The following is a 24,933-nucleotide window of genomic DNA, read 5'->3' on the forward strand; positions in this document are numbered from 1 at the left end:
GGAGATTTAGGCCAGAGCTATGGTATATTGGTCTCAGGCAGTAGTACCACCCAGGATCAACTATTGCCTCTAGAGATCTCTTGCCAGAAGCCAACTTATTGCAAATTTTATTCTTTTGATGCTATGAGATTGATTCATTTTTTCATCTGGTTGACCTGATAGAAAGATAAACCCCAAAAGAAGCTGCCAAAATCTTTGCTCCCCTTGTTCCTAGAACAGGACATAGTAAAATAAATCTTATTATTTGAATATGTATTCTTTACTTAGCACTTTGGTAGGTAATGTGAGTGCTACATAAATTGAGTAAGGTATGATCTTTGATATCAAGAAGCCTAGTTGGGAAATAAGAGTAACAACAAAAACAAAAGATAAATAATACAAAGTAGCATAATTAATTGTTCAATTATGTGAAACTTAGTGAATACAGGAATTCAAAGAAGAGAAAGATAATGAAGAATGTAGTAGTTGTTGAAAATTGCATGTATGTTCTTGGTGAGGTTGAATTTGAATTTGAATTACATAAAGATAAGGGGAGGAGGTATATCTGGTGAAGCCAACTATGAATTTCTTGTTGTTTAGTCACTAAGTTGTGTCCTCTTTGCAGCCCCATGGACTGCAGCATGCCAGGCTCCCCTGTCCTTCACTATCTCCTGAAGGTTGCTCAAACTCATGTCCAATGAGTCAGTGGTGCCATCTAACCATCTTGTCCTTTGTTGCCCCCTTCTCCTCCTGCCCTCAATCTTTCCCAGCATCAGGGTCTTTTCCAATGAGTTGGCTCTTCACACCAGGTGGCCCAAGTATTGGAGCTTCCATGTCAGCAACAGTCCTTCCAGTGAATATTCAGGGTTGATTTCCTTTAGGACTGACTGGTTTGTATGAATAAAGGTACACAGATAGGAATGAACAAGTTGTGTTGATAGGACAGTGATATAATTACTCTGATGTTAAGTTTTTGGGAGAAAAAGTAAAAAGACTAGGTTATGGAGGACATGTGCCGGAGTCCAGCTCCAGCAGCCAGGGAATCAGCCTGAAGGGGTGAGCGGTGTCGGTGGACAATGATGTAGCCTCTGACTCAAGGTGCGGGGCTACATGTTTATTTTAAGCTTCAGGTTTTCTTTTATACTTTGACAAAAGCATTAGGTCAGAGGTTTGACATTTTTAGTCCCCCCACCACACCCAGATTTATTGTCTCCAGAAATCATTGTTGCCCTACAAACAGAGTTCCTGCTTCAGCAATTCTCTCAGAATGGCTTTACTATTATCTACTTCCTCTTATGTGTCCTATACTTAACTTGTGATTATGTTGTAACTCATGCTACATTCCTCAGTTTATTTCTTATCTTTCTAAATCCTGTTTGCCTCTAGCATCTTAAGATCACCATCTCCTAAAAAGGCTTCTAGCTATTTATATCTTTAAAATTCCTAATCTCTGTAAGCTATAGTAAAATATGCTAACACTACAACATTCCTTAAACTTTTAGCTTTTAACTATTCTTAATTACTCCTAAACCCAGCAAACTTCTTTTGCCATAAATATTTCCCTCACAAACAGGTCTCAGATAACAATCCTTCCCATGGCCTCAAGCTGCCGCCTATGTGCTCATCCTGGAACATTCTTTGTAAAGATCCTTGAACAAATGTCAGTGGTTACTTTATAGATTATTTTCTGGGCACAACTGCAGAAGTCTTTGTGCTTTCTCATGCTTCTCTCAAAAACAGTAAGCACCTTAACATTCTTACCAGCCAACTGAAGAAAGGAAAGAACAAGTCAGAATCACAAGACCTAACTCCTTCATCCCAGGACTGTGCCTGCGGGATGAGGAGAGGGGGTTGGGGCCATGCCTCCATTTTGTCAGTAATGCCTAATGCTGCTCCCAACAGATGTGTAAATAACCCACAATAGTCACATAAATGTGAAACATGCAAGAAATAAAATATCATAGGAGGCAGACAGTGTTTTAACTAAGAAAATGTTTCTGTTGCACAGATTGAAGAAATGGCAGTAAACCTGTGGAACTGGATAATTACCAATAATATAGGTTTGGTGATAAATGAAGAACAGAAAGCTAAAGGTACGTATATATTTAGTAACTCATACTATGAGGAATATTCTTATTGTACATCAGATTGTGTTCCTGTAATTTAAATATTTTTATCAGTTCTTAAATGCATATTTGTTGAAAGAAAATTAAACAAAACAATCCTTAGACTGTAGTTTCTCGAGCAAACCCTGCCTTGGTTTTATCATTTTTCAGAGGTTAGCTCTTTTTCATTGTAATTTAAAAGCTTCACTGAAGAAATAGTCTGGTGGTGAACAAAAAAGATGATTAAAAATGAGGTGGGGAAAATGAGAACTTGAAGAAGTGTCAAAGGACGTGGTTTGTTTCTCTGGAGAAGAGATGATTAGAATCATCTGGATTCTGAAGAACCATCAAATAGTAGGTTCTCTTCTCCATTAAGAAAATAATGAAAAATGTTGCTGTGTGAGGAATTTAGATTGAATAAAAAATCTGTAAAGAATAGTTTCTTTATGAGGTGAGTTGATAAACATTGGACTGAGTTACTGAGGAAAATTATAAAGCAAACAAGAATAACAACAACTAAAAAAAAACCCCAAACCATATTCATCTGCTTTGGTGTATTAAATGTGATCCACTGTCTGGCAGAGTATGAGCACTTTAGCTAAATGGGCAGGATCTAGTGTGCTGACAGTTACTGATTTCCAACAAGGATAGTGACAGTTAATGCATTTATGGAAAGTATATTGCTTCATTATAAAGATTATGTTGAGGCAACCTGTCAAAAGGTGAATCTCTGGAGTGCTTTGCCTTGCAGAGAAATGAATTTTGTCTGTATGCAACAAATAGAATTTAATACTAAATATTTATCTGTATGAATATAAACCAAACTGTATACAACCTCAGTGTACGTATTGGGTACTTAGTGGTTAGTATAGTCAATAATATACTTACTTATTAGCCTACTCTTCTATTAAAATGTTTAGAGAACAGTTCTATCTCTTTAACTCTCAGATAAATGTTGATATCATTGCTCCTAGAGGGCTTAGATCCTGGAGTTGTGAGGAGGGAAGAGTTGGAAATTCATCTGTGGGAGAAACCTACTGCATAGATGAATTGTGTGATGTTAAAATGGGTTAATTCTAAACTCCTCCCATTCTGCGTATCAAGGGACACTGCTCTGGCTGTTTTTCACTTCTTGCCCAGTAGTGGGGATTTGGTAGATGAAATGGGAGCTGTAGCCCTAGGACCTTTCCTAATGTACTGACTCTGCAGTTCTTAGATATTTGGGTGCTTGTTATGTGTACAGTATTTTTAAGATACAGTGGAATACAGGATGTAGTGCAGGAAGCATCTGGTTTAAAAAAATTTTATTTCCAAAATACATTGATTGGTTGGAAGATATTTTGTCTCAAAAACAAATTCAATGTGCCTGGATTATGTTATGTGATCAAAAAAGTCATTCAAGATTTATGCACTATAATTTTGTATTCTTGGGAAGGATTATGGAACAATGGACAGAAATGGGAAAGCGAGAAGTAGAGGAATGACTTGTAAACTTTAGTTTTAGACCTGTTGTATTTGAGGTGACAGTAAAGTTAGAGATGTGAGACTGGAGCTTGTGTGAAAGGTTGGGCTGCCTATAGATTTGATAGTTATTCACATGGAGGTGATTATTGAAGCCACACAAGTTGTTGAATTCTCAGAGGGAGAAAAGAAAGAACAGTGGTTCTTAAATATTTGTATAAATGAGAGTCCTTTGTGGAGCCTTTTTCAAATACAGATGCCGAGGCCCCATCATTGGAGGTTTTGATTTTGGGGTTTAGGAGGAATTCTGGGCATGTCTATAATTTGAAAAAAATTCTTAGGAATTTTCATGCACAGCAAATTTTAAGAACCAATGGTGTTGAGAGAATAGAGTAGTGAGATTTTAACCTTAATTCTTCCAGTTAAGTAAAAGAAGTAAAAGAGCAAGGATAGGAGACATAAAAGGAATAGTCAAAATATTCTAGAGGAGACTCACTATCCACTTCAGTTCAGTCACTCAGTTGTGTCTGACTCTTTGCGACCCCATGGACTGAGCATACCAGGCTTCCCTGTCCATCATCAACTCCCAGGACTCACTCATACTCATATTCATTAAGTCAATGATGCCATCCAACCATCTCATCCTCTGTTGTCCTCTTCTCCTCCCACCTTCAGTCTTGCCCAGCATCATGGTCTTTTCCAATGAGTCAATTCTTCACATCAGGTGGCCAAAGTATTGGAGCTCCAGCTTTAGCATCAGTCCTTCCAATGAATATTCAGGACTGATTTCCTTTAAGACTGACTGTTTTGATCTCCTTGCAGTCCAAGGGACTCTCAAGAGTCTTCTCCAACACCGCAGTTCAAAAGCATTGATTCTTTGGTGCTTAGCTTTCTTTATAGTCCAACACTCACATCCATACATGACTCCTGGAAAAACTATAGCTTTGACTAGATGGACATTTGTCAGCAAAATAATACCTCTGCCTTTTAATACGCTGTCTAGGTTTGTCATAGGTTTTTTTCCAAGGAGCAAGTGTCTTTTGATTTCATGGCTGCAGTCACCATCTGCAGTGATTTTGGAGCCCAAGAAAATAAAGTCTGTCCCTGTTTCCATTGTTTCTCCATCTGTTTGCCATGGAGTGATGGGACTGGATGCCATGATCTTAGTTTTTTGAATGTTGAGTTTTAAGCGAGCTTTTTCACTCTCCTCTTTCACTTTCATCAAGAGGCTCTTTAGTTCCTCTTCACTTTCTGCCATAAGGGTGGTGTCATCTGCATATCTGAGGTTATTGATATTTCTCTCAGCAGTCTTGATTCCAGCTTGTGCTTCATCCAGCCCAGCATTTCACATGATGGACTCTGCATAAAAGTTAAATAAGCACACCCACTTATTGAGTACATACTCCTTTATAGGGTTGTCAAACCATGTTATGGCAGGCAGTAGGTAAAAGGGACAAGGTAAGACTCCAGAATGAAAATACAAGGCACATTATTCTTGAAGATTTAGAAAGGAATGGATTAAAGCTAAATAAACAGGACAAATAAAGAATTCACAAGTGCCAGCAGATGCAAATCTATGTTTTGTGTAAAGTTAGAGATGTGAGAAAAAATCTTTGTTTTGTGTAAAGTCTGTCAACAAGCACCTAACCAGGATATTTATAGTATAGAGGGCCAAGAACAGGCTGATGAAAAGATGAGGATAGAACAACAACATCAAAGAAAACATCTTTATACTGAAATAGTGTTCTGTCTTAGCCTCAGCTGCCTTTGGTCATAAGGCTTAATGGTGATAGTTATACACACCTGGATCAAGAACGTAGGCCTGGAGCAAAGTTCTTAGACTAAGACAGTTCCCACAGAGGGACACTGCTTCATGCTGAACTAGGATAGAGTGAGGTGAAGGAAGTGGTATTTTTCAAAAAGGTTATGATCATTGGGAAATGTTGCTGTGAAGTCAGGGAAGCTGATCTTTGTGAGTGCAGCTTTAGTAAAATGATAATGAAGCCTAACAGATGGCAGGACATTAGGGAAAAGAGGGAGCAGTAATAAAATTGAGATAGTGGGTCATTCAGATCATGAAATTTTGAGACTTTTCCTGGTGGTCCTTGTTAAGAACTACCTTGCAATGCAGGGGACACGGGTTTGATCCCTGATCTGGGAACTAAGATCCCACAAGCCTGCACCACAACTAGAGAGACCACATGCCTTAACCAGAAGACCCTAAGTGCTGCAATTAAGACCTGATGCAGCCAAATAATTAAAAAAAAAAGTTGGGCAATGAGAGGAAGAGGTGAAATGGGATGGAAGCTTGAAGCACAGTGGGGTTAGTTGAATTTTTTCAAAGAAGGGAAATAGATATATTTGAAGGTAGTGGGGAAGGAATAGAGAGATCAGGGTCATTGAGAATACTGAAAAATTAGTAAACTTTGGAAAAAAAAACATTTTCAAAACTGGAAATGCAAGACAAAGTAAATATATGTTTAGAAATTATTTTACTGTAAGTTTTTTTCCAGAAACAAATTAAATTTGTTGAGGGAATGAATAAATTTTCCTTTTTGTGATGGTTAATAAAAATTTGATTACTTCAATTACCCTGTAATTTAAGCTGGGCAAATCACTTTTTATTGGAATATTAATTAAAATGATATTAACATAGAATGGCTGCAGAGTTTTGAAAATATCAAGGCAATTAGTTCAGTTATATGTGGAGTTATCTTTAAAAATCTGGGTATGTTTTATGATGAAAGAAACCACACAAAAAGGTTACAGTTATTCAAGCTTTTCTATTTTCAGGGTAAATTAACTGTACAACGAAGATATCTGTATTTTCTAAGTTATGCTTCAAGAACTTTACCTCATCTGAAGAAAATAATGTATTTAGGAAGTTTCGCATTTTAGGAGAATAATCTTAAAATATTCTGATATTCAGAAATTTTGTCAGATGTTGAATAGCTTTAGATTCCAATTCTACTTAGAATTTTCCTGCTGGCATGGTGCATACAAGAGCATCATATGAGTCTTTGGGATTTAAGACCTGTAGAAATTAAAATTTGAAAATATCTGTTTGACTTAAGCAAATTATTCATTTGGTAATTTTCAGGTCATCTACTTTCGGTAATTGATTTTTTAAAAAGGCCTTTAAAAGTCCTATTTTTAACAACAAATATGATTTTACTTCACTCCTCTTTTCTCTTTATAGGTATATATAAAAGGAGAATGAATGTTTTGTGTTTATGGGTGTCTTAATTACTGAATTACTGTTTTGCAGTGCGGCATGTTGCTTGTAAGTTGATTCGCATGTGTGAACACCCAGATGCTTCAGAAGAAGCTATTCATAGACAAATTCTGGTAAGTCCTAATTAAATCAGGAGAGGGCACATGCAGTGAGATAGTCATTACTCCTATGAAAATGGTTGAATTTTCCTGTGAAGATGGTTGAATTTAGTGTAAACGTGGAAGGGGTGTTATATCCTTTAATTCTGTCAATGTTGTTGTTATTCAGCCTCTAAGTTGTGTTTGACTCGTTGTGACACCATGGACTGCAGCAAACCAGGCTTCCCTGTGCCTTACCATCTCCTGGAGTTTTCTCAAACTGTTCATTGTCAGTAATGCCATCCAAGCATTTCATCCTCTCTTGCCCCGTTCTTCTCCTGCCCTCTGTCTTTCCCAACATCAGGGCTTTTCCAGTGAGTTGGTTCTTTGCATCAGGTGGCCAAAATATTGGAGCTTCAGCTTCAGCATCAGTCATTCCAGTGAATATTCAGGGTTGATTTCCTTTAGGATTGACTGGTTTGATTTCCTTGCTGTCTAAGGGATTCTTAAGAGTATTCTCTAGCATCACACTTGAAAAGCATCAGTTCTTCAGTGCTCAGCCTTCTTTATGGTCCATCCCTCACATCTGTACATGACTACTGGAAAAACCATAGCTTTGACTATACAGATGGACCTTTGTTGCTTTGACTATACAGATGGACCTTTGTTGGCAGAGAGATGTCTCTACTTTTAAATACGCTGTCTAGGTTTGTCATAGCTTTTCTCCAAAGGAGCAACCATCTTAATTTCATGGCTGCAATCACCTTCCACAGTGATCGTTTAACCCAAGAAAAAAAAAATCTGCCACCATTTCTACTTTTCCCCCATTTGATTGCCATAAAGTGATGGGACTGGATGCGATGATCTTAGCTTTTGATGCTGAGCTTTAAGCCAGACTTTTCACTCTCCTCTTTCACCTTCATCAAGGGCCTCTTCAGTTCCTCTTTGCTTTCTGCCATTATAGTGGTATTATCTGCATATCTGAGATTGTTGGTATTTCTCCCAGCAGTCTTGATTCCAGTTTGTGATTCATACAGCCCAGCATTTCACATGTTGTACTCTGCATATAAGTTAAATAAGCTGGGTGACAATATACAGCCTTGATGTACTCCTTTCCTAATTTTCAACCAGTCCTTTGTTCCATGTCCAGTTCTGACTGTTGCTTCTTGACCTGCATACAGGTTTCTCATGAGACAGGTAAGGTGATCTGGTATTCCCATCTCTTTAAGAATTTTCCATAGCTGCTTGTGATCCACACAGTCAAAAGCTTTAGTGTAGTAAGTGAAGCAGAAGTAGGTGTTTTTCTGGAATTCCCTTGCTTTCTGTATGATCAAGCAGATGTTGGCAATTTGATCTCTGGTTCCTCTGCCTTTTCTAAATCCAGCTTGAACATCTGGAATTTTTTGGTTCATGTACTGCTGAAGCCTAGCTTGAAGGATTTTGAGTATTACCTTGCTACCATGTGAAATGAGGACAATTGTATGGTAGTTTGAACATTCTTTGGTATTACCTTTCTTTGGGATTGGAACGAAAACTGACCTTTTTCAGTCCTGTGGCCTCTGCTGAGTTTTCCAAATTTTCTGACATACTGAGTGCAGCATCATCTTTTAGGTTTGAAATAGCTCAGCTGGAATTCCATCACGTCCACTAGCTTTCTTCATAGTAATGCTTCCTAAGGCCCACTTGATTTCACACTCCAAGATGTCTGGCCTCTAGGTCAGTGGCCACACACACCATTGTGCTTATCCAGGTCAATAAGACCTTTTTTGTGTAGTTTTTCTGTTAATTCTTTACACCTCTTCTTAATCTCTTCTACTTCTGCTAGGTCCTTACCATTTCCCTCTTTTATTGTGTTTATCTTTGCATGAAATGTTCCCTTGGTATCTAATTTTTTTGAAGAGATTTCTAGTTTTCCTCTTCTTCTTTGGCTTGTTCACTCAAGAAGGCTTTCTTTTCTCTCCTTGCTGTTCTCTGGAACTCTGCATTCAGTTAGGTATATCTTTCCCTTTCTCCTTTGCCTTTCCCTTCTCTTCTCAGCTATTTGTAAGGCCCCCTCACACAACCACTTTGCCTTCTTGCATTTCTTTTTCTTGGGGATGATTTTGGTCACCACCTCTTGTACAGTGTTAACAGACCTCCGTCCACAATTCTTCAGGCACTCTGTCTGTCAGATCTAATCCCTTGAATCTATTTCTCACTTCCACTGTATAATTGTAAGGGATTTGATTTAGGTCATACCTGAATGGCCTAGTGGTTTTCCCTACTTTCTTCAATTTAAGTCTGAATTTGGCAATGATGAGTTCATGATCTGTGCCATAGTCAGCTCCCGGTCTTGTTTTTGCTGACTGTATAGAGCTTCTCCATCTTTGGCTGAAAAGAATATAATCAGTCTGATTTCGGTATTGACATCTGGTGATGTCCATGTGTAGAGTCTTCTCTTGTGTTGTTGGAAGAGGGTGTTTGCTATAACCAGTGCATTCTCTTGGCAAAACTCTGTTGTCCTTTGCTCTGCTTCATTTTGTACTCCAAGGACATACTTTCCTGTTACTCCAGTTATCTCTTGACTTCTTACTTTGCCTTCCAGTCCCCTATGATGAAAAGGACATCTTTTTGGGTATTCTAGAAGGTGTTGTAGGTCTTCATAGAACCATTCAACTTCAGCTTCTTTGGCATTTAGTGATTTGGGCATAGACTTGGATTTTTGTGATACTGAATGATTTGCCTTGGAAACAAACAGAGATCATTCTGTCGTTTTTGAGATTGCTCCCCAAGCACTGCGTTTTGGGCTCTTTTGTTGACTATGAGGGCTACTCCATTCGTTCTAAGGGATTCTTGCCCACAGTAGTAGGTATAACAGTCATCTGAATTAAATTCTCCCATTCCCATCCATTTTAGTTCACTGATTCCTAAAATGACAGTGCTAACTGTTGCCATCTCCTGCTTGACCATGTCCAATTTACCTTGATTCGTGGATCTAACATTCCAGGTTCCTGTGCAATATTGTTCTCCATAGCATCGAACCCTACTTTCAGCACCAGACACATCCACAACTGAGCATCATTTCTGCTTTGGCCCAGCCTCTTCATTCTTTTCTGGAGCTATTTCTCTGCTCTTCCCCAGTAGTGTATTGGACACCTGCTGACCTGGGAGTCTCATCTTCCAGTGTCGTATGTTTTTGTCTTTTCATGCTATCAATGTTACTTTCATAATAATTATATCTGTTACCATTAGAGGTCTCAGTAGTACTGTAGTTGTTAGTACAGTGATTCAGTGGACTAAATGTTGAACTTATAATTTAGGATTTATGAAAAGTAATGAAAGTAGTCAAAAGTAATAGTTTTCTACTCCATCCCTTTCTACCTCTGTCTTGCTCCCTATGAGCAAGTATGTTTTTAATGGAAAATATTTTTCCCAGTATTTTAAAACAGTATTTTATTGAAAAGCTCAAATGTACACACAAAGTAGAAGATACAGTATGATTCCCCTATTTACTCATCACTCAGCTAGAGTAATCATCAACTCACCACCACTCTTGTTTGTTCTATATCTCTCCTAAGCAATCCCATGGATTATTTTGAAACATATCCAAAAAAATATTATTTTGCCCATAAATATTTCAGTACATGTTTCTTAAAGACAAGATTTTTATTCCAAAAAAACCCCTACCTATTATTATACCCAATTAAATTTAATAAGGATTTTTCTAAAATCATAAAATATCCAGTCTTCCCTCCCTGCAACTACTCACACTTATTCTCATCCATCCTGCTTCTTTCCAGTTGGTTTTTAGAATCAGCATTAAATTTGCACCTTGTACTTTGTTAATATATTCTAAATTCTGCATTCTGATAACTACATTGTTAGTGTATTGTTTAATATTAGTACTTTGTCCTCTGTTTTTCCAGAAAACTAGTAGTTAGATTTAGAAGCTTGATCTGATTCAGGTTCATTTTTGTCAGGAAGAATTCATCAGCGGCATGGTGTGCTTCCGTCAGGAGTTAGTAATGTTTGTTGTTTCTCTTCTGTTGTGTAGTGCCCTTTGATGATTGTTATCCCTAGATCCATTATTTCTGTGGAGATTTGCATATTCTACCTCTGTATTCCTTCTTTGTTTATTAACTGGAATAGAGAGAAGCTTTCATAAATGATTTGGTCACTCTGAAGTATACTTTGTCTGAGAAAGTCATGACTCTTCCCCTTTATTTAACAGTTTTCAGAATAATGAGTTGGTTCTCTAACATCCTTTAATAATGGCTAAGTATTTTTTTTTAACATTGTGAATTCATGGGTTTTAACATACTTAGTGACTGTCAATCCTTTGTAGTTATTATTATTACTGAAGCACAGTGTCCTACTTTTGGCTAGTAGGAGCTTCTTTAAGTGGTTCTGAGTCTTTTGGCATGAACTCAGCAGTTTTTAATAGTTTTATTTGGTTTCTGATATGACAAGTTATCCAGGTTTGTCTTGTATAGTTCTTGCTCTAGACCTGGAATCAGCCATTCCTCTAAGGAGCCCTGTTTCCTTTTAGTGGAGAGTGTTATTTAGAAATAAGAGTCTGGATGTTACAGGTGCTCATTGCTATTGCATTGGCATTGTTTCTAGACCTTTTAAGTTGACAGAGCTATGAAGTACATTTTTTTAAAAAGAAAGTACATAATGAGTTCATACTGATATTTCCAGTTGCTATTTAGGATTATAGTATTTTACTTAGCTTCTTTTTTTTTTTAAACTTAGTTTCTGGATTTTATATTTGTGTCTCTTGGTTCTAAAAATCTTGGTGCTAAACATTAATATAATGAATAACCTCTTTTATCCTAAAATTATTTTTATAACAGTTTCAGAATATACCAATATCAATATTATTACAAAGAATGATTTCTAAAAATGGTTAGGAATTTTTTTGCAGTTTTGTTCTTAAAGGTATATCCCACTAGGAATGTACAGTCAAAATATTGTTTCAGTATTATTAAAATATTATTTTAAAATTATGTCAAAAATTCCTTTCTCTATGATTATGCTGTCAACTTGATACAGTTAGATTTATTTGCTTCTATTTGCTTTTGATTTTTGTGATTGCTTCCCTCTTACTCATTTTGATTTAATGTTTTATAATTATGTAAAATATTGACATGGTTCTGAAGTTAAGTCAGATCTACTAAAGGAACTATCTTCGGATAAGTCTAGCTTCTATCTCTCTCTTTTACACGCTATTCCCTCCCTTCCCCTGTAGATAACTATTTTGTTTATTTATTGTTTATCCTTTTGATTGTAGTTGTTAAGTTGCTAAGTCATCTCCTTGTGACTCATGGACTGCAGCACACTAGGCTTCCCTGTCCTTCATATGGATCTGAGTTTGCTCAGATTCATGTCATGTCCATTGAGTTGGTGATGGTATCTAACAAATCCTTTGATAGACATGTATGTATGTATGTGTATATGTATATAAATATGTATACAAACATTTTTCATAAACACATGTATGTATGCCTGTATGTACACATGTATTTTACTGAAGCATTATTTATAGTATTAGTTTCATGTGTACAGCATAGTGATTCAGTATTTTTATAGATTATACTCCATTTTGGAGAAGGCAATGGCACCCCACTCCAGTACTCTTGCCTGGAAAATCCCATGGACGGAGGAGCCTGGTGGGCTGCAGTCCATGGGGTCGCTTGGAAACGACTGAGCGATTTCACTCTCACTTTTCACTTTCCACTTTCATGCCTTGGAGTAGGAAATGGCAACCCACTCCAGTGTTCTTGCCTGGAGAATCCCAGGGATGGGGGAGCCTGGTGGGCTTACGTCTATTGGGTCGCACAGAGTCGGACACGACTGAAGCGACAGCAGCAGCATACTCCATTTAAAGTTATTATAAAGTAATGGCTATATGGCCCTTTGCTGTACAATATATCTGTGTTGCTTATTTATTTTATACACAGTAGTTTGTATCTCTTTATCCCCAACCCCTTTCTTGTCCCTTCTTCCCGTTCACCGCTGGTAACCACTAGTTTCTTCTCTGTATCTGTGAGCTTGTTTCTGTTTTGTTATATGTATTTCTTTGTTTTATCTTTTAGATTTTTTCGTGTAAGTGATAGCATAGAATATTTGTCTTTCCTTTTGGTTTTAAAGTCTTCCCTGGTGGCTCAGATGGTAAAGCATCTGCCTACAATGCGGGAGACCCAGGTTCGATCCCTGGGTTGGGAAGATCCTTTGGAGAAGGAAATGGCAACCCACTCCAGTACTCTTGCCTGGAAAATCCCATGGATGGAGGAGTGTTGTAGGCTACAGTCCATGGGGTCGCAAAGAGTTGGACACAACTGAGCAACTTCACTTCCACTTTCTTTCTTCTTGTTTTAACATATAAGCAAATAGGTATTCATATCTATTTATCTAAGAATATCTTAACTGTTTATCTAAGAATACTTATAAGATTATTCTTACCTATTTATCTGAGAATACCTGTTTATCTAGGAACCTGCCCCAAGGCTCTTAGATAGTTGGTAACATTCCGTATGTATACTTTTCTCCACCATTTTTTGGAAAATAATAGTTCACTTTATTCTGAGGTCACTACAGTTAACTTTGATTACTGTATTCTTGCCTGGAGAATCCCATGGACAGAAGAACTTGGTGGGTTGTAGTCTGTAGGATCACACAGAGTTGGACATGACTGAGTGTGCATGCTTATGATTTGTTGTTGTTTAATCGCTCAGTCATGACCGACTCTTTGAGACCCCATGGACTGCAGCATGCCAGGCTTCCCTGTCCTTAACTGTCTCCCGGAATTTACTCAAACTCATGTCCATTAAGTCAGTGATGCCATCCAGCCATCTCATCCTCTGTCATCCCCTTCTCCTGCATCAGGGTCTTCTCCAGTGAGTGAGCTCTTCTCACTAGATGGCCAAAGTATTGGAGCTCCAGCTTTAGCATCAGTCCTTCCAATGATTATTCAGGACTGATTTCCTTTAGGATTGACTGGTTGGATCTCCTTGCAGTCCAAGGGACTCTCAAGAGTCTTCTCCAACACCACAGTTTGAAAGCATCAGTTTTTTGGTGCTCAGCCTTCTTTATGGTCCAACTCTGATACCTCTGCATGACTACTGGAAAAACTATAGCTTTGACTATATGGACCTTTGTCAGCAAAGTAATGTCTCTGCTTGTTAATAAGCTGTCTAGGTTGGTCATAGCTTTTCTTCCAAGGAGCACATGTCGTCGAATTTCATGGCTGCAATCACCATCTGCAGGTTTTGGAGCCCAAGAAAATAAAGTCTGTCTCTGTTTCCATTGTTTTCCCATCTATTTGCCATGAAGTGATGGGACTGGATGCCATGATGTTAGTTTTTTAATGTTGAGTTTTAAGCTAGCTTTTTCACTCTGCTCTTTCACCTTCATCAAGAGGCTCTTCAAGAGTTCCTCTTCATTTTTTGCCATAGGGGTGGTGTCATCTGCATATCTGAACTTATTGATATTTCTCCCAGAAATCTTGATTCTGACTTGAGCTTCATCCAGCCCAGCATTTCACATGATGGACTCTGAATATAAGTTAAATAAGCAGGGTGACAGTATATAGCCTTGATGTATTCCTTTCCCAATTTTGTACCAGTCCATTGTTCCATGTCCAGTTCTGTTACTTCTTGACCTGCATACAGGTTTCTCAGGAGGCAGGTAAGGGAGTCTGGTATTTCCATTTCTTGAAGAATTTTCCACAGTTTGTTGTGATCCACACAGTCAAAGGCTTTAGCATAGTCGATGAAGCAGAAGTTTTTCTGAAATTCTCTTGCTTTTTACTGCGATCCAGTGGGTGTTGGCAATTTGATCTCTGGTTCCTCTGCCTTTTCTAAATCCAGCTTCTACCATCTGGAAGTTCTCAGTTCACATACTGTTGAATCCTAACTTTTAAGTATTTTGAGCATTTCCTTGCTAGCATGTGAAATGCGTGCAATTGTACAGTAGTTTGAACATTCTTTTACATTGCCCTGATTTGGGATTAGAATGAAAACTGACCTTTTCCAGTCCTGTGACCACTGCTGAATTTTCCAAATTTGCTGGCACATTGAGTGCAGCACTTTCACAACATCATCTTTTAGGATTTGAAATAGCTCAGCTGGAATTCCACTAGCTTTGTTCATAGTAATGCTTCCTAAGGCACACTTGGACTTCTCACTCCAGGATGTCTGGCTTTAGGTGTATTTTTTATTTATTTAACTTTTTTCCAGCCATACATATACATGTCCATTTTCCCCCAAACTCCCCTCCCATCCAGGCTGCCACATAACATTGAGCAGATTTCCATGTACTGTAGGGTAGGTCCTTCCTTTTTTTTTTTTTTACCCAACTTAACATTATATCCTAGAGATCACTCCATAGCAGTATACAGACATATTCTTTATTTTTTTAGCTACATGGTATTATTCAATTGGTGCATGTACTTTATATTCAACCTGCCCTCTTTGATGGACATTTGAGTGCTGCAATGAAATGCCTTGTGCGTGTATCTTTTCCTGTTTTTAAGGCTGTTACTCATAACCATTTTTGTTTTTATTTGTCATGTTTACATCCATATATCTTAATCATATGCTTGTATCACTGTATTAGTTTGCTAGGATGCCGTTAGAAAATACTATGGAGTGGGTGGTCTAAACAGTGGGAATTTATTTTCTCACAGTTCTGTCAAAAATCACGATCTAAAATCTAAAATCTTAAAAAGTTTAAGATCAGGGTGTTGGAAAGTTTGTTTTCTTCTGAGGCCTCTTTTTGGATTGCAGATGGCTGCTTTTTGGCTGTGCCCTCTGTGTGTGCACATCCCTGGTGTCCCTTTGTGTATCCAGATTTCTTATAAGGATACCAGTCAGATTGGATTAGGGCACACCTTAATGGTTTCATTTTAAATTTATTTTGTTATAGGACCTACCTTCAAATACAGTCACATTCTGAGGTACCGGGACCTAGGGCTTCAAATAAATTTTTGGATGGGGAGGGGGGCGATACAGCTCAGCGTACAATAATTAATTCTTGATTCATCAGCTTCATATATTGTCTGTTTCTTATACAGAAATACTACATATACCATGTTTCACAGATATGTGAAGATTTATCTCATATTACATATTGCCTCCCTGACTCTGCCTTTCAGTTTTTATTAGTTATATTATACTCTTTTTTATTTATGTTAATGATTATTATTTAAATTCAAATTTATTTATTTTTATATATTTAAGTATTTATTTCTTACTCCATCAGTTTTGGAGAGTATATGTTTTTTAAGTTAATTATATTTTTGGACTGTGCTGGGTCTTTAATGCTACATGCAGGCTTTATCTAGTTCTGGTGAGTGGGGGTGCTACTCCTCTTTGCTGGGCATGGGCTTCTCATTGCTGTGGCTTCTCTTATGTGGAGCACAGGCTCTGGGCAAGCGGGCTCAGTCGTTATGGTGCCTGGCCCAGTTGCCCCATGGCATGTGGGATCTTCTCAGGCCAGGGACCAAACCTGCGTACCCTTCATTGGCAGGCAGATGCCCAACCACTGGACCACCAGGGAAGTCCCAGAGAGTATATCTTTACGTTCAACTCTGTGAGGATATTAGTACCTTTATCATTCTCTCTCCGTTTCCTCATCATTAACCTTCCAACTTCAGTTACATCTAATGTTTGCATTTTTGGCTTTATTGATTTTAAAGAATGATAACTAAAAGCATTTTATTGATTGTGACTGCTATTTAATTCTGTGGATAATAATGATGTATCTCTTTGTTTCCATCTGTTAGCTGTCCTAATTCTATTTCCTCAGGTATTCTGTTTGTTGAGTAGTGGGTTGTCCTTTCATATTACTGGTTTCCCTCAAAAATTTGGTGATTCTTGCTTATATTTGGTTTGAGAGTCCTTGATAGTTTTCTGTGAATAGCGTGTCACACTATTTACTGTAACCCGAGTCCAATAACTGATCGAGAATTAGGAGCAGAGATTTTGCATTGACTTGTGTTGTCAGCCATTTGGAACTCTACTTTTTTCTAGTCTAAGTGATCATACTCACTGTTCCTTTCTGAGGAGGAGGGGAAAGTCTTTTGGGAGTGAAGCCTACTGCCTGATACTCCTCCTGTTCACATCTAGAATATTTCCATATTTTGCATTTTTGTGCATTTTAGCATGTAGGTTTTTGCCTCAGTCAATTTGCTATTTTTCAGAGGTTCTTCATAATTTCCAATCAACTAAAAATACTCTTTTTTTCAGGACTATTATTAATATAAAAATATGCATATATTAATATTATTTCTATAAAAATATGTAAATTCCTAGAAATTATATGATATATATGATCTGTATCATAATATATATATATATATGATATTATATATTGTTTCTAGTATATCATAGTATATAGTATATATACATATCATTTCTAGGGATTTGTAATAGAGGGTGTGGCTATAGTGTATACTCAATCCTCCATCTTGATTCAGTTCTTGTTTGCTTCCACAGTATTTGTATGTATTACTCATCAACTATTTATTTAGATGTCTTTCAGTTATAATAGTGTGAGCTTCTTTGGGGTGCCTGGCGTGTAATGGATATATAATAAGCATTTGCTGAACTAAGAAAATTTTTATTAGAGATATAATTAAATACCAGATCCCAGGTATGTTGACTTATAATCTAGTGTTTATCATAGAAAAATTTCTTCAGGTATGTGAGGCATTAATTTTTAGAACTTTCTCTTCTTGTTTAAATTATCCCAAAGTTTTCTTTTCATATTTCTTAGAAGATGTATTTTCAAGTCTATTAATTTTTTATTATTGCTTTTAAGACCATTTTTCTTTAATTATGGAGTTCCATGGAGAACATAGGATTCTAATAAATGCTGTTACTTTTTTGTTTTCTGTGGATTACACTACTGAATCTGGACAGAGGATTAAATATTTTACCCAGTATAATCATCAGCCAATTTAGAAGAGGTGTGAATTTTAAAAATTTATTAATTTTTAATTGGAAGATACTTAATTTACAATATTGTGTTGGTTTCTAACATCAGCATGAATCAACCATAGGCATATGTATTTCTCCACCCTCTTGAACCTCCCTCCCACCCCATCCAACCCTTCTACATTGTTACAGAGCACTGAATTTGAGCTTCCTGAATTATACAGCAAATTCCCATTGGTTATCTGTTTTACATATGGTAATATATGTTTCAGTGCTATTCTCTCAATTCATCCCACTCTCTTTTCCCCCACTGTGTCTACAAGTCTGTTCTCTATGTCTGCATCTCCACTGCTGCCCTGCAAGTGGGTTCATCAATGCCGTCTTTCTAGATTCCATGTGAAAGTGAAAGTGTTAGTTACTTAGTCATGTCTGACTCTTTGTGACCCCATGGACTGTAGCCCTTCAGGCTCCTCTGTCCATGGAATTAATTCTTCAGGCAAGAATACTGGAGTGGGTTGCCTTTCCCTTCTCCAGGGGATCTTCTCGACCCAGTGACTGAACCCAGGTCCCCTGCAGGCAGATTCTTTACTATTCAAGCCACCAGGGAAGCCCTAGATTCCATATATATGCATTAATATACTGTATTTATCTTTCTCTTTTTGAGTTACTTCACTCTGTATAATAGGCTCTAAGTTCATCCACCTCATTAGGACTGACTCAAATGTTTTCCTTTTTGTGGCTGAGAAATATTCCATTATATATAGATACCCAAACTTCTTTATCCATTCATCAATCAGTGGATATCTATGTCCATTGTCTTAGCTATTGTAGATAGTACTGCAGTGAATATTTGGGTGCTTGTGTCTTTTTCTGTTATGGTTTCCTCAGGGTATATGCCCAGTATTGAGATTGTTGGGTTATATGGTAGTTTTATTCCTAGTACTTTAAGGAATATCCATACTGTTCTCCATAGTCGCTGTATCAATTTACATTCTCACCAACAATACAAGAGAGTTCCCTTTTCTCTACATCTTCTCCAGCATTTATTGTTTATAGATTTTTTTGATGATGATCATTCTGATTGGTGTGAGGTGACACCTCATTGCAGTTTTGATTTGCATTTCTCTAATAATGAGCAGTGTTGAGCATCTTTTCGTGTATTTATTAGCCATCAGTATGTCTTCTTTGGAGAAATGTCTGTTTAGATCTTCTGCCCACTTTTTGTTTGAGTTGTTTGTTTTTCTGGTATTGAACTTCATGAGCTCCTTGTATATTTTAGAGATGAATGCTTTGTCAGATATCTCATTTGTAATTATTTTCTCCCATTCTGAGGTTTGTCTTTTCACCTCATTTGTAGTTTCCTTTGTTGTGCAAAAGCTTTTAAGTTTAATTAGGTCCCATTTGTTTATTTTCATTTTTATTTCCATTACTCTAGGATGTGAATCATAGAGAATTTGCTGTGATTTATGTCAAGGAGTGTACTGTCTATGTTTTCCTGTTAGGAGCTTTATAGTTTCTGGCCTTACATTTAAGTCTTTAATCCATTTTGAGTTTATTTTTGTGTGTGGTGTTAGGAGGTGTTCTAGATTCATTCTTTTACATATAGCTGTTCGGCTTTTCCAGCACCACTGTTGAATAGGCTGTCTTTTCTCCATTGTATATCCTTGCATCCTTGGTCAAACATAAGGTGCCCATATGTGCGTGGGTTTATCTCTGGGCTTTATGTCTTGTTCCATTGATCTGTATTTCTGTTTTTGTGCCAGTACCATATTGTCTTGATGACTGTAGCTTTGTATAAAGTCTGAAGTCAGGAAGGTTGATTCCTCCAGCTCAGTTTTTCTTTCTTAAGATTGCTTTGGCTATTCGAGGTCTTTTCTGTTTCCATGCAAATTATGAAATTTCTTGTTCTAGTTCTGTGAAAAATACCATTGGTAGTTTGTTAGGGATTGCACTGAATCTGTAGATTGCTTTGAGTAGTTTAGTCGTTTTCACAATGTTGATTCTTCCAATCCCAATCTAAGAACATGATATATCTCTGTGTCATCTTTGATTTCTTTCATCAGTGTCTTACAGATTTCTGCATACAGGTCTTTTGTCTCTTTACATAAGTTTATTCCTAGATATTTTATTCTTTTTTTTTTTTTTTGAAGTAGTGAATGGGATTGTTTCCTTAATTTCTCTTTCTGATTTTTCATTGTTAGTGTATAGGAATGCAAGGGATGTCTGTGTATCTTTTATTCCAATATGCATTCCTTTTCTTTCTTTTTCTTCTCCGACTGCTGTGGCTAGGACTTCCAAAACTGTGTTGAATAATAGTGGCAAGAGTGGGCACCCTTTTCTTGTTTCTAATTTTAGAGGAAATGCTTTCATTTTTGCACCATTGAAAATAATGTTTGCTATGGGTTTGTCATATGTGGCCTTTAATATGTTGAGGTATGTTCCTTCTATGCCTACTTTCTCGAGAGTTTTTATTATAAATGAGTGTTGAATTTTGTGGAATAGCTTTCTCTAGATGATTGTTTTTTATCTCTCAGTTTGTTAATATGGTATATAGCATTGATTGATTTGCATATACTGAAGAATCCTTGCATCACAGGGATAAAGCCCACTTGATCATGATGTATGGTCCTTTTAATGTGTTGTTGGATTCTATTTGCTAGAATTGTGTTGAGGATTTTTTCATATATGTTCATCATTGATATTGGCCTGTGATTTTCTTTCTTTGTGGCAACTTTGTCCCTTGTCTGGTTTTGGTATCAGTATGATGGGGGCTTTGTAGAATGAGTTTGGGAGTTTTCCTTCCTGTGTAATTTTCTGGAAGAGTTTGAGGACAATAGGTATTAGCTCTTCTCTAAACTTTTGGTAGAATTTACCTGTGAAACCATATGATTCTTGGCTTTTTGTGGGGAGATTTTTTTATTACAGTTTTGATTTCCATGCTTCTAGTTGGTCACTTCATTTTTTCTATTTCTTCCCGATTCAGTTTTGCAAGGTTATATTTTTCTAAGAATTTGTCCATTTCTTAGAGGTTGTGTGTTTTATTGGCATAGAGTTGCTTGTAGTAGTCTCTTGTGATCCTTTGTATATCTGCATTGTCTGTTGTAATTTGTTTTTCATTTCTAATTTTATTGATCTGAGTCTTCTCCTTTTTTCTTCATGAGTTTATCTAATGGTTTATCAATTTTGTTTATCTTTTCAAAGAACCAGCTTTTTTAATATAAATTTACTTATTTTAATTGGAGGTTAATTACTTTACAATATTGTATTGGTTTTGCCATACATCAACATGAATCCATCACGAGTGTACACATGTTCCCCATCCTGAACCCCTCTCCCACCTCCCTCCCCATACCATCCCTCTGGGTCATCCCAGTGCACCAGCCCCAAGCATCCTGTATCCTGCATCGAACCTGGACTGGTGATTCGTTTCATATATGATATTATACATGTTTCAGTGCCATTCCCCCAAATCATTCCACCCTCTCCCTCTCCCACAGAGTCCAACAGGCTGTTCTATACATCTGTGTCTCTTGTGCTGTCTCAAACCAGCTTTTAGATTTATCAGTCTTTGCTACTGTCTCCTTCATTTCTTTTATTTCTGCTCTGATCTTTATCATTTCTTTCTTTCTACTGACTTTGGATTATTTTTGTTCTTTTTCTAGTTACTTCAGGTTTAGGGTTAAGTCATTTATTTGATGTTTCTCTGGTGTCTTGAGGTAGGATTGTGTTGCCATAGACTTCCTCATAGCACTGCCTTTACTGCATCGCATTGGTTTTGAGTTGTTGTTTTTCATTGTCATTTGCTTCTAGGTATTTTCTGAGCTCCTCTTTAAATTCTTTGGTGACCTCTTGGTGATTCATAAGTGTATTATTTATCCTCTATGTGTTTGTGTTTTTATATTTTTTCCCCTGTAGTTGATATCTAATCTTATAGCATTATGGTCAGAAAAGATGCTTGAAATGATATCTGTTCTTTAAAATTTACCAAGGCTTGATTTGTGACTCAGATGTGATCTATCCTGGAGAACGTTCCATGTGCACTTGAGAAAAAGTACAGTCTACTGTTTTTGGATGAAATGCCCTTTATGTATCAAGATATCAGTTAGGTCCCATTGGTCCAATGTATCATTTAAAGCTTTTGTTTCTTTATTAATTTTCTGTCTGGATGATCTGTCCATTGGTGTGAGTTGGGTGTTAAAGGCCCTCACTATTACTTTGTTACTGTTGATTTCCCCTTTAATATTTGGTAACATTTGCCTTCTGTATTGAGGTGCTCCTGTGTTGGGTACACATATAATTGTTATATCTTCTTGGATTGATCCCTTCATCATTATGTAGTGCCCTTCTTTGTCTCTTGTAACAGTCTTTATTTTAAATTCTATTTTATCTGATATGAGTATTGCTGCTCGAGCTTTCTTTTGATTTCCATTTGCATGGAATATCTTTTCCAAGCCCCTCGCTTTCATTCTGTATGTGTCTCTAGGTCGGAAGTGGATTTCTTGTAGACAGCCCATATAGCCATCTTGTTTTACATCCAATCAGCCAATCTGTGTCTTTTGGTTAGAACATTTAATCCATTTATACTTAAGGTAATTATTGATATGTATGATCCTATTACCATTTACTTTATTGTTTGTGGTTTGTTTTTTTTAGTCCTTTTCTTTCGTCTTATGCTTCCTGCTTACAAAAGTTCCTTTAGCATTTGTTGTAAAGCTGGTTTGGTGGTACTGAATTCTCTTAACTTTTCCTTGTCTGGAAAGCTTTTGATTTTTCCTTTGAATATGAATGAAATCCTTGCTGGATAGAGTAATCTTGGTTGCAGGCTTTTCACTTTCATCACTTTAAGTATATCCTGCCACTCCCTCCTGGCCTGCAGTTTCTGTTGAAAGATCAGTTGTTGTGGGGATCCCCTTGAATATTATTTGTTGCTTTTCCCTTGGTGCTTTTAATGTTTGTTCTTTGTGTTTAATTTTCATTAGTTTGATTAGTATTTGTCTTGGTGTGTTTCTCCTTGGGTTTCTCCTGTATGGGACTCTCTGGGTTTCCTGGATTTGGGTGGCTATTTCCCTTCCCATGTTAGGGAAGTTTTTGATTATAATCTCCTCCAGTATTTTTCCTACCCTTTTTTTTTTCTTTTCTTCTTCTGGGACCCATATAATTCAAAGGTTGGGTATGCATAATGTTATCCCAGAGGTCTCTGAGACTGTCCTTTTTTCTTTATTCTGCTTGGCTTCAGTTATTTCCACAATTTTGTCTTCAGCTCACTTATTCATTCTTCTGCCTCAGTTATTCTGCTGTTGATTCCCACTAGTGTATTTTTAATCTCAGTTATTGTGTTGTTCATTGCTGATTGTCTCTTCTTTATTTCTGCTAGGTCCTTGTTAAACATTTTTGTATCTTCTTGATCTGTGCCTCAAGTCTATTTATCTGTGCTTCCATTTTATTTCTTAGTCTTTGGATCATCTTTACTATTGTTACTCTTGATTTGTTTTTGAGGTAGACTATTTTCTCTTCGTTTGTTTGGTCTTGTGAGTTTTTACCATGTTCTTTTATCTGCTGGATGTTTCTCTGTCTTTTCCTTTTATTTAATTTACTGTGTTTGGGGTCTCCTTTCTACAGGCGGGAAGGTTGTAGTTCCTTTTAACTGTGGAGTCTCCTTCGCCTAGGTGGGGTTGGACCAATGCCTTGTGAAGGTTTCCTGGTTTGGCAGATTTGTGCCTGTGTTCTGGTGGATGGAGCTAGATCTTGTCTCTCTGAAGGACAGTGTTGGGTCCAATAGTGTGTTTTGGGGTGTGTATGGGTTGATATGGCTTTGGGCAGCCTCTCTGCTAATGAGCAAGGTTGTGTTCCTGTTGGCAGAAGTTTTGGTGTGAGGCGTCCACACTGTAGCTTGCTGGCCTTTGCTTGGGGCTTGGTCTCAGTGTTGAAATGAAGGCCTTTGGGAGAATTCTCATCAATTAATGTTCCATGGGGTTGCGAGTTCTCTGGGATCCAAAGTCCTGAACTTGGGTCTTCCACTTTTGGAGTTCAGGCCTGACCCCTTACTGTAGGACCAAGACTTCACAGGTCTCACAGCAGAGAAGACTAATGGTGAAAGCTCACTGAACAGCCCAGAACACCCAAAGAAACTTACACACTTACAAACAGAAGAGAAAAAAAGAGAAAAGAAATAAAATTAAGATAAAAGCAGGAGTCAGAAGAGAACAGTCAAGCCAATAGACAAACCCAGAAGTGAAAATGAATACTAAAAACTAGACTAGCAAAAATACAAAATAAGAAACATGGGGGAAATGTAAATACTGTAAAAATAGGAAAATAAAATGAATTTATTTAAAAATAAGATGTTTTTAAAAAAGGAATAATAAGTAGGTTATAAAAAATAAAAATTAAAAGAATAATGGAGAAAAAACAACATTAGAACAGTATGATAAAAAAAGGGAAAAAATAGCAAAGTATATATTGAATGGTAATATGAAGAATATTCTTGTAATTCCTCCATTGACCTTTCCATACTGTGTGCTGTACTCAATCTGCCTATTCAGAAATTCCTCCAATATTTCTAGGAAGATCTGTGGAGCTGTTCTGTGCAGTATGTCTGAGACTCATATCTTGCCTTTCTCCAGCTTGTACTTGCTCCTAAAGTCCACAGTTGCTCCTAAGCCCACAGTCTCAGGCTAATTGTGGGGATTTAATCCACTGCACCTGCTGTAGGAGTACTGCCCCCTTCTCTCCTTTGCTCACACATCCTCTGGTGTTCCACTTTGGTTTTGGCCCTCCCTCTGTTTGTGGGCTGCTCTCTGGTGTCTGTTCCCAACCCAGACACAAGGCAGCCTATTAGGACTCACATGCTCAGTTGGGGTGTGTGGGGAGTGCCTGCTGGAGCCAAGACCTGTGGTAAGTTGCCACAGTCTCAGGTGGCTCATGTATTTCCCCATAGGAGCTGGCCCTGAGTTGTGGGTCCCTCAGCAGAGTCAAACTGCTCAGTCTCCCAGGAAGGTGTGGGCAGTGACCTGTGCCTGCTCACAGCTTGGCGGCACTTGCAACCCCTGGGGTTGAGATTGTAGTGGTCTCCTATCCTCTGCCTCTAGCTCTCGCAATGTCTTTTCTACCTTCATAGACCACAGCTGACTCATCCCACCTATGGCACTGGCAAAGGT

General features: G+C 37.5%; 1 protein-coding gene and 1 non-coding gene across 2 annotated transcripts in view; both read left to right on the forward strand.

The window, feature by feature from the left end:
- TEX11 (testis expressed 11) overlaps positions 1 to 24,933 on the forward strand; it is a 203,865-nt gene that overhangs the window by 22,997 nt on the left and 155,935 nt on the right. The window contains exons 4-5 of the mRNA XM_070365322.1: positions 1,988 to 2,072; positions 6,814 to 6,893. Of these exons, the coding sequence (XP_070221423.1) occupies positions 1,988 to 2,072; positions 6,814 to 6,893 (165 nt within the window). The remainder of the gene's footprint in view (positions 1 to 1,987; positions 2,073 to 6,813; positions 6,894 to 24,933) is intronic.
- On the forward strand, positions 12,993 to 13,064 carry TRNAC-ACA (transfer RNA cysteine (anticodon ACA)). The gene has a single exon. It is a non-coding gene; the product is annotated as a tRNA-Cys (tRNA).

Source organism: Bos mutus, chromosome X (genome assembly GCF_027580195.1).
Source record: "Bos mutus isolate GX-2022 chromosome X, NWIPB_WYAK_1.1, whole genome shotgun sequence".
NCBI classification, from domain to species: domain Eukaryota; kingdom Metazoa; phylum Chordata; class Mammalia; order Artiodactyla; family Bovidae; genus Bos; species Bos mutus.